This window comes from Gadus chalcogrammus, chromosome 1 (genome assembly GCF_026213295.1).
Source record: "Gadus chalcogrammus isolate NIFS_2021 chromosome 1, NIFS_Gcha_1.0, whole genome shotgun sequence".
NCBI lineage: Eukaryota > Metazoa > Chordata > Actinopteri > Gadiformes > Gadidae > Gadus > Gadus chalcogrammus.
Window position 1 is genome coordinate 5,144,349 of NC_079412.1, and position 10,334 is coordinate 5,154,682.

Here is a 10,334-nt window from a genome sequence, read left to right on the forward strand (position 1 = left end):
GAATAATGAATACATTTGACTGTCATGAGGGCAACTTTTATTAAGGCATGGAATGGGTATGAATACAGTAGACATGCCCTAGTTATATGCCCAAAGACCATAGACCTCCTTTGTTTTGGAAATACCGTCATTCATATTTTTTCCTTTGCTTATAAACAGTGAACCCATATAAAAATATGCTCTGCATCCAACTTCTGCCATTGTCAGTGTTTCTACACCACCCACATTTTATCTAATTGGTTACGGTACATCTACTTGACCACTAGAGGGCATGGCTTTGCGTAACAATGGGAGTATGTTCATCCCAAATGTAGAACCAAAAGACCACTCTTTTATTTATAGTTTGAGCCCAATATAACTATATCTATATTCACACATCTATATACATGTATACATAAATATGTATAAACACGTATATATGTGAGGAACTCGGATTAGAGCCGCTGCTCCTTTACTTAGAAAGGAGTCAGCTGAGGTGGTTTGGGCATCTGGTAAGGATGCCCACTGGGCGCCTTCCTTGGGAGGTGTTTCAGGCATGTCAAGTGGGGAGGAGACCTCGGGGAAGACCCAGGACTAGGTGGAGAGATTATATCTCAACACTGGCCTGGGAACGCCTCGGGATCCCCCCGTCAGAGTTGGTCAATGTGGCCCGGGAAAGGGAAGTCTGGGGCCCCCTGCTTGAGCTGCTCCCCCCGCGACCCGACCCCGGATAAGCGGACGAAAATGAGATGAGATGAGACGTATATATGCATATATATATATGTGTGTGTGTTTATATATATATATATATGTGTGTGTATATATATATATATATATATATATATATATATATGTATACATATATGTATGTATGTCAGTTTGTTGTAACTAAGACACTAAAGGAAATCAACCAAACCACTTATCTCAAGCTCATGCTATTAGTTGAGAGGGTTTGTTATAGACCTATTTATGAATAAAAATGATTGTATCCCCTATTCACAATATCTAAGCAAATCAAGTATTAAAAACATTAGAAGACATTCATATTTTTCAAGTGAACCTAAAGAAAGTAGAAAATGCAGAGTTGTTCCCCTGTGTGTTTTCCACATTTTGCTCAATAACATTCTCAATATGCATCTGGGTGTATCGGAGAGGAACCGATACCATATATCTGCTACATCATGTCTGTTGAAGGCCCCACACACATCCACCCACACACTTTTAAACCTTGTCGAAGATGTTTGCTCTGGTTAACCCAAAAGAGACAGGCGCTTAGAAATCCACAGGCTCAGCTAAAGGCACAGCGAACCAGAGTCTGAAGTGAAGGGCTCTGGACTGGGAGAACACGCTCTTCAGAGAAAATAATCAAGAAGGAATCAGTCACGACGACCAGTTAAACAAGATGTGACACCTGAGAGTACACCATTACTTCACAGATAATAACAACTATTGATGCATGTGAGCATGTAAACCTTTCATTTATAGACCAGTTGTACTACGCCCTGCTTCTGAAGAAACTTGCTTGTATTGCTATGTATTTATATACAATTTTATTCATTCATTGTGTGTACATACATAAACCGTATTTCTTAACTGAGTGGCCTGCATCCTGACATTAAGCCTCCTAATAGGCCGTCATCACAGAGGTGGAATAGGGGGAAGAACTCACTAATGAAGCTAATTTGGCTAATTATTGGCCTGTAAGCCAGTGTCCATTATTGACATCATGAGGTACACCTGTGTTCAAAACTTCCATTACACCTGATTGATTCAGGCCTCATGGACCACATTGGGTTTTAATGTTGGTCAGTCAGAGGATATTTAACGTTCTCCATCCCTCCTTTAATTCAGTGTCCAGGTCTCAATTCTGCTCAGTGTTTCTTTTAATAATGACAATAATCAATGATCCCTTGAATCCCACAACAATCATCTTTCCTTAAAAACAAACAAAGTCCATGTTTGGTGGTCATTGCACAATACATTGTAATAGCAGGATTTAAATATTAAGAGACAAATACTTCAAATGTAAAAATCTCTTAAAATGTGCTTAAATGATTGAAACATCTTGTAAAACTCCAAATACTTTGTCTTTCTTGCATGCATCTGGAGGCTCTATCCCAAATCTGTTCCTGCATTGGTGCACACGCACATACAATCGCTCACAAACAGTCACTAACACAAACACACACACAAGTCACACACACACCTGTGACACACCGACTCCCTCCGAGACAGCTTTGGAATGTTGTTTCATTTCAAATTCTTTATAAACACATCCTTGTAAAGAATATGTTTCAAATGGGGGGCCCACAGTTGTAGCTTTTAGTGCAAGTTTAAAAGCGAGTAATGGGGCAGAGCTCCACTGGGGGAGCTATAAGGGTTAGGGACCTGACAGTAAACCAGGGTACACTGGGGGGCTATAAGGGTTAGGGACCTGACAGTAAACCAGGGTGTAGAAGGCCACTCCTGGTGACTTTCAGCACCAGGAAACGCAGGTCTTCAACTGAAACAAGGAAGATTCTTGGTCTTTGTAGTTGGAATTTGTGACATAATATAATGAGCCGTTGTTGCTATGGATACAAAATATAACAAAAAGAATAATGAAAAAGGCACCGGCAAAGCCAAGAAGGTGTCTTCAGTAGGCTCCCTCCTCGGACCACACCTACTTTACACTCCTATTTTCAAGATTAGTATTATTTTTATATTTTATAAAAAAATATAAAAATAATACCAATCTTGAAAATAGATTTCGGATTATAAAAACGAAATCTGGAGAGCGTGAGCGCGTGTACAGATATATGCATCTTCAGCAAGCAAGGATAAATGCACATGGAAAACAATTTTAGCATACAAATGTGGACATTTGTGTTGCATTTTCAAAATGGCAAAGCAAAAGAAATACATGGAGAGACAGCTTGTGCTATAAAAGGAAGGAAAAACAAAGTCCAGAATTTTCACTTCTAACTGATGCTATAAACAACGTCCGTGGTATTGGTCAGCACTGCTCTTCTCCCTTTCACCCGACCTGACACTGTGAAATGGGAGATACGGTACAAGGATGCAATCTGTAAGGTCAGTCCACGTGGTTCTCAGGATGTTTTCTTGGGTCACTTGACTTCCATCTATAAGCCCAGTCTAGCCTAGCCTAGCCTAGCTACATGATCACAGCAGCAGGCAGCCGCTCTTCTTGCGTTTGCGAACTTGCAGCGCCGCCCTAGTGGCCATCTCAAACACCTCCCGCACGCCGTCCTTGGTCTTGGCAGAACACTCGAGGTAGCCGAAGGCGTTGATCCGGTTCGCCATCTCTCTCCCTTCGTCTGGCTTAACCGGCTCCTGTCCAAACCATAGTCACACAAATCACATACAGCCTGGTTTTAGGACAAATTGGAAAGTCATTTTATCAGTAGCTGTGAAAAGATTTCATACATAAAAAACTAAAATCTTGTTTTGAGAGATATCCCATTATCATCATGCATGTTGGGGGTGAGTTTGAACATTTGAAAGGCGATAAAACGCGATGGCTTCGGTGAGTCACTGACCGCTGCCAGGCCATAAAGAGAAAGGAAAAGCTGACGGGGGCGGCTGGGAAAAAGATCCCGGGCTTTGTCTCCATGTTCCTATTATTATGACCAGCTACACCAGAGAATGGCGGGAAATGACAGGTTGGTCCACTCTGACACATGATGAGGGCACATGCTCAATGTGCCATTTAAAAAGTTAAACAAAGAGCTTAAGATAGTCCTTTCAGGATGTGTGTGTGTCATTAGTGTCCTTAAGGGGTTGACATTTGGCAGATCCCGACTTTGAGCGGTGGTTTTGCATTGACCTAAATAATGATATGAATATTATATTATTATGAACATATTCTCTCTCTCTCTCTCTCTCTCTCTCTCTCTCTCTCTCTCTCTCTCTCTCTCTCTCTCTCTCTCTCTCTCTCTCTCTCTCTCTCTCTCTCTCTCTCTCTCTCTCTCTCTCTCTCTCTCTCTCTCTCTCTCTCTCTCTCTCTCTCTCTCTCGACTTCTGGTTTGTTTGCATATTCTCACCCCCACCCCTGTTAACAGTGCTTCAACAAAACGCGTCAGCCAGCCATGGCCGGCTTGAGGACTTGAGTAGGTGTACCTGTTTCATCTTGGCTAGTTCTCGCCGCGTGTGCTCGTCGTTGCGCAGGTCCTTCTTGTTGCCCACCAGGATGATGGGCACGTTGGGACAGAAGTGCTTCACCTCAGGGGTCCACTTTTCAGGGATATTCTCTGAGAAGAGGAGGAAAAAAAAAAACGAGAGAAATACTAGTGGTTATAAATATGACAGACAACGCTGAAATAGTCTCTGGAGAAAAACTATGAACAGGCCAAACACAATTCCTGCTGTGACTGCAGCAGACTGAGCCCTGAGGCAAAGACGTTTATAGCCACATTATTTCTCTCTCATCAAAGACCATTTCCTCCTCAAGGGCCCGGAGACGGACGGCTGGTCGGTCAGTCACCTAGACTGTCGGGGCTGTCGATGGAAAAGCACATGAGGATGACGTCTGTGTCGGGGTAGGAGAGCGGCCTCAGTCTGTCGTAGTCCTCTTGGCCCGCAGTGTCCCATAGAGCCAGCTCCACCTGGGGTCAGACCAGAAAGAGGGAGAGAGAGAGAGTAGGAGGATGAGGAAGGAAAACAGGCACTCCATCTCTTATCTCAAACAGTAGGCACCACACACACACACACACACACACACACACACACACACACACACACACACACACACACACACACACACACACACACACACACACACACACACACACACACACACACACACACACACACACATAAGATTTTGTGAAAAAAAATCCAGAATAACCGATCATCAGCCTGAAGCCGGTGTAATCAAAGACTGGCACCCAGAGCTGAATGATGCAACGGGCACTCCCTATTGTCACGATTGTTTAGAAAATGTTAAAATATCAAAGTGTAACAACATCCGGCCCTTAGGCGGCTGGCCGTATGTCTCTGGTGCATTTATCTGACAGAAAGGTCTCTCGCAGCCAGGAGAGGCTCCTCTAGCTGGAGTCCCTTCCCAACCGGTCAAGGTGTTCTAATTAGATTTGGTTTACACTGCTTGCTTTACACATGTTTTTCATGCAAAATAACCTCAATTAAGTTATACTTTACTGATAAGATGTAATTTTACCAAATCAGTATTCATAGTTCAGCCGGGTACAGAAGCGGGGTGCGGGCGTGGTACAACAGCAGATCAGATCCCACAATAACCACCCCAAAATGGATTTGATTCTCTATTCAGACTCTCATTAGTGCTTCTGATTGGAATGCATTCTTTGGTCATCACTTTAATTCCGTTATCAGAGTTCTGGAAGCAAACGCAAACGCAGAACCGGGGTCTTATCCAATCAGGATATAGATTCATTCAATTAGTGCAAATCTGAGATTAGGGACCGTGCCTTTCCTTCCAAATGGGAGCACAATCCATTGGCAATCCTGAGGCGGTGAATCATGGTTCAGAAGAAAACTAAGAATAACTAACCCCCCCAAAAAACAACAACAGTTAGCAGGCTGTTTGCGGGCTTTAGCAGGGCTGTTAGCATGGCTATTAGCGGCCCTGTTATCGGGCTGCGATGCCGACATGAGGAATGAGCACAGTGGCGTTCCCTCTCGACCTGCTGCAGGACACCAACTGTTTTGGGAGGAAAAGGACAAACTATTTTTAGCAAGTCCTTACAAGTCACCCAAGACATGAGAACTGCCCTGTGCTGTACTGTGGGAGGTGTGTGTGTGTGTGGGGGGGGGGGGGGGGCAGCAGAGAAGACACTCAACTAATGCGGCTGGAATTTGGTGATGGGGGGGACATTTGTGCCAGGACTGCTGCAGTCCCACAGTAGGAAGACATCTCCTTACCTCCACAGTGAGGAGCTCCGGGGCCCTACCACCTAGTCTATCTCCTCCTGTGACTCAACAATAAGGCGTCCCTCTGTGGCCTCTCTAGAACAGGAAATGAGCAGCTCCATAGATAAATAAATAATAAAATAATATGATCTACAGGAGGAGGGAGGGTCTTTAGAGCTCGGTGGGTACTTCCCTGGACATCCCTGCTCGCTGTCTGTACAGGAAGCGAGGGAAGTTGAGTCACTTCCTGTTTTGCCAAGTGCTGGACACGAAGGAGTTGGTCAGCAGAGGCCAACAACAAATGGCTTTTGTCAGGCCCCCAAGGGAGCACACACAATCTCACACACACACACAGACAGATGGACTGACACACAGGCAGACGGACTGACACACACACACACACACACCTGTTTTCCGTCCACTTCGATGTCAGCGATGTAGTTCTCAAACACGGTGGGTACGTAGACTTCGGGGAACTGGTCTTTACTGAACACGATGAGCAGGCAGGTCTTACCACACGCTCCATCCCCGACAATCACCAGCTTCTTCCGAATGGCGGCCATCACTGAAGGAGAACGCAGAGGAAGAGACATTATATCTCTACTTGATGTTGCTTATCTGTGAGCAATAATAGAATTAGCCGCACGAATCACACAAGACGTTGTTCTAGCTACACGTCTGGCGTGTGAGCGAACTATACATGTAAAAGGAACCATCTACAATCTGTGTCGTCTGGGTGGATTCACATACATTTACTCTTCATGGAAAGTTTAAATGAATTGCAGCTTGAATGAATGAATCAACATGCGGTTCCAGAGTTGTCCGCTGCTAAAAATGACCAATTGATGCACGGCAAAGACTTGACTTGACCAGCTGAACGCAGGGGCCAAGGGTGAGTGTGTGAGAGAGGGCAGAGTGCTGCATCAGAAGACCTTGAGTCTCCACCAAAGCGAGTGAACGGCAGAAACTCCCCGCAGAGAGCAAATTGATAAGAACTCAATTCCTTGTTTACTATCAATAATAGAAACAACCGATCCCACCGAGTCTCTGGAATCTTAAGTGGTGTGGTGGGAAAAACAATAACTCCACTCTGGCTTTTTGTCTCTGTGGATTGACTGTTTGTGTTGAGTCTATGGAGTACCACAACACAGACAGCACCCGCCAGCCAGCCAGTCAGTCAGTCAGTCGTCGCCTCCCATTGTTCAGCAAACACAATGACTGAAGCCAAACATGGAACCATGGTCGGCAACTAATACATTTGAATATAAAACAAATAGATTAAACCGAACAAATGCGACCTCCAGCGGGGACGAGTGACCGAGCCGTTACCGACTCCCTGGGAACACAGGACGATTCAGCGGGACAATCCTAACACTGGCGGCCATCACCACCTCGGGCTTCACTTACAATGACACTGATCATAATGGAGAGCTTCCCCTGGGGGCCAGGTGCTCGTATAATGAGCAGAGCGGCCACAGGGTGAGCCAGGGGATGATCTATAGTGGCCGGCTGGCCGCCATGCAGATTGTGCAAGACTGCACAGCGAGTCAGCCCAGCCTCCCACTCCTTCACTTCCTGACACTCCGGACACTCCAGTTCCTCCACTGCTCTGTTCCTCTTCCTGTGACCAGACGCTCCTCTCACCTCCTTTGGATGTAAGACGTGTATGTCGTTTTCTTGCAACCTCAGGAACTTCCCTAACTTTTTTTAACAACTACTTTGTTTGTGTAAGACCATCGAGGCATGAAGGTTGCTGTACAAATGTTGAATAAAATACCTTTTAAGTTTCAATAATTACATTTTCAAGAGAGTTTCTTTTCTAAAATCCCAGATCCCCGATACTTCAGTACTTATTGTTTAATGTGGCAAAGCAGCCATGATGACTGTTGAAAACCAGGTCAAACTTTAGTGACATGCCATCAGTAACTTACTATACAAGGTTATTCTCTTCTTGTCAAAGTCTAACCATTAACTAGTGCTTTACAGTCCCAATACACATAAAGCCATGGCGTTGGTGTGGTCAATATTTAGCTGAGATCTGTTTTTTGGAATCAGTTCTCGGTATTATCTTATGACACATTGTGACACACACAACACAATCAGAAATAAACCTTCAGTAACCTACCGGAGAACATGGAAACCTATCACCACCTCTAGGGACTACAGGTGGACAATAGCAATTTGCTAAAACCTGGTACAATGCATCTCTCCTTGCTCTAAACAAGGTTAATGTTTCTTTTGTACATTGTCCCTGTTTAAATAAAGTTACATTACAATGAAATAAATTCTTATCTGAGAAGTGTGAGAAGGCTGAACTATGGTTGGGCACTCAGTGTTAAAGCCAAACAAGTGGGAGGCAGAAGCAGCACCAAGACTCCTAGAGAACGGCCCTGTGAAACAAAACAGTCCACTTCCTGTTCTCTGGAATCTGCTCTTTTTAGTCGCCGTTCTGTTTGAATGAGCCTCAGTGGAGGCTGGTCGACACACACACGTGTGTGTGTGTGTGTGTGTGTGTGTGTGTGTGTGTGTGTGTGTGTGTGTCTTAGGATGCAGGCCAGCTTTGCTACCACATATCGTTAGGTTTCATTTGGCCTGTTGCAAAGAGGCATTCACAGACCTGCCTTTAGACTCTATAGGGAGTGCATACTTGGACACTTTGTGTTTTAACAAACACCACCACCAACAACAGAAAATACAGGCTGGTAGCCATTCGGTAAGCTATTCTGCGGTAGATTATGCAACAGTTCAAGTCACTTGGGTTAATAAATGACGACCACCCAAACCACCCATCGGCCCCTCAAGAGGTCTTACTGGACTCAGGGGAGGACAGGAAGATAATCAACAGGCTGTATAGTGCAGCAAGAATGAACCTCTTTACACTCTCAGACATACCTGACAGGACGCACATCTGGACTGTGGAGCCGCCATCTATTGGAAATTCTGACTATAACGCCCATTTGGTTCATAATCAATGCAACCCAAATTACTCTTTAAACCGATTATTCCGATCTTAATATCTAAACAACAAATATGAAACTAAAACGTATGTTTTTCGCATACAGTCCATGGTTTACATGCAATAGGAAGAGGATAAAGAGGATGGAGTCATTGCAGGAGAGCTAGTATAATAGAATATATCAACATAATGTCAGGCCAGGTGATGTTCTCCCAGCCAGCTTCTGATTGGACAGCCTATTCTAGTTTTGTAATTTGCCCTATTTTCCAAATATGCAGTGCATGACAGCAAGTCATGCCTTGTGGTGGCATGCAGGCACAGACCTACATAAATCAAAAAATCAAACCTTCTATAAATCAATAGAAAGTCTTGGAATTTCCCCGTCCTTTGCCTGGTTGCTAATGTTCTTCGCCACATCCGTGCCCCCGCTGTGTGCTTGGTTAATAAAGCAAGTCAGACAAGCAGTGACTTAAACCCAGACCAATCTACATCCAGGACTAAAGCAATGACGTAGCCTATGTGAGTCTCTGAGAGGGTGAACAATGGGACAGAGTTCAGAAGCTGGCAGAAGCAGGGCTGGGCTGAGAGCTGAGAGAGGAGAGCTGAGAGGTGGGAGAGCAGAGAGGTTGGAGCCTAAACCGACAATTAAACATCCTACAGTGAAACTGTAAAAGAGTTGGTTCGAAATAGTTTATAGACTAAATGAGGCCTTCATAGCATTCTTTATAAGGACACCACAACATTATAGGTGTTGTTTTGAACTTTGACCCAAAAGTTGTTGGTTCAAATTGGGCCATTGGATCAACACAATAAGAGGCTTTTTTAATATATATATATATATATATATATATATATATATATATATATATATATATAAATATATATATATATAAAATGCCAACTCTTTTAGACGTGTATTGCTTGTTTCTTCTCTGTATTGTAATAAGTACTTTAAATTCATAGGGGGAAGTATTCTGCCTATAGGCGGAGATGCGTTCAGTAAAGACACAGTGCTTTTACTTTGAAACACCATATCAACAGTTGAAATACGCCCAGCAGTGGATTGCAGGCAGAGGGGATTCGACCCAAACCTTAGGTTAGGCGATCCAAAGAGGAAAATAAATAAGACATGGGAACGTTTTTAAGTAGGGCCAAAACCACAGTTGTTTCACCGAAGTAATCCGAAGCTTCCTGATCGCCCTAAGTGAGCCATGTCAAAAGGTAGGCGCGTTAAAACCACAGAGAAGGATTAGTTCACATGTACTTCGCCTTACCTTTCTTCCGACAACGAATGTGCGTTTAGGAGATGCTAACTTCCCACTTGATGTTCCTCTGGATGGTAACACGCACTCACTTGCTGCAGTATGGTGTAATTGATCGAGGATGGAAGAAGAACTGGAAAGGCGAGCAGGATCGTCCCACTGAGAGCTGCAACTACCTCCCCTCCTCTAGCAGGATCCTCCCACTGAGAGCTCTCCCAGTACCTCCCCTCCTCTCCCAGGATCCTCCCACT

The 10,334-nt window shown here is 44.3% G+C and overlaps 1 protein-coding gene across 2 annotated transcripts; it reads right to left on the reverse strand.

Moving 5' to 3' along the window:
• Nucleotides 1–927: 927 nt before the first annotated feature.
• Nucleotides 928–10,325, reverse strand: LOC130372512 (rho-related GTP-binding protein RhoA-C). 2 transcript variants are annotated; one of them, XR_008893367.1, is made up of 6 exons: nucleotides 10,096–10,293; nucleotides 6,273–6,430; nucleotides 4,463–4,583; nucleotides 4,099–4,229; nucleotides 2,414–3,312; nucleotides 928–2,367 (listed from the first exon to the last, which is right to left on the reverse strand). XR_008893367.1 is itself a non-coding variant. In XM_056578598.1 (5 exons), the coding sequence occupies exons 2-5, from the start codon at nucleotides 6,426–6,428 to the stop codon at nucleotides 3,142–3,144; spliced, it is 579 nt and encodes a 192-aa protein (XP_056434573.1). In that variant the 5' UTR covers nucleotides 6,429–6,430; nucleotides 10,096–10,325; the 3' UTR covers nucleotides 948–3,141. The 2 variants fall into 2 exon arrangements, 1 of the variants encoding a protein (XP_056434573.1); XM_056578598.1 differs by having other exon boundaries at nucleotides 948–3,312; nucleotides 10,096–10,325.
• Between the last annotated feature and the right edge of the window lie 9 nt (nucleotides 10,326–10,334).

What these genes read in the sequence shown, in the direction of transcription:
- LOC130372512 (XM_056578598.1), bottom strand. Translation starts at nt 6,428, where the DNA reads ATGGCCGCCATTCGGAAGAAGCTGGTGATTGTCGGGGATGGAGCGTGT. An exon ending in CGACAGCCCCGACAGTCTAG is followed by an intron (nt 4,230 to 4,462) that starts GTGACTGACCGA and finishes TCCTCTTCTCAG; the next exon opens with AGAATATCCCTGAAAAGTGG. An exon ending in AACTAGCCAAGATGAAACAG is followed by an intron (nt 3,313 to 4,098) that starts GTACACCTACTC and finishes TGGTTTGGACAG; the next exon opens with GAGCCGGTTAAGCCAGACGA.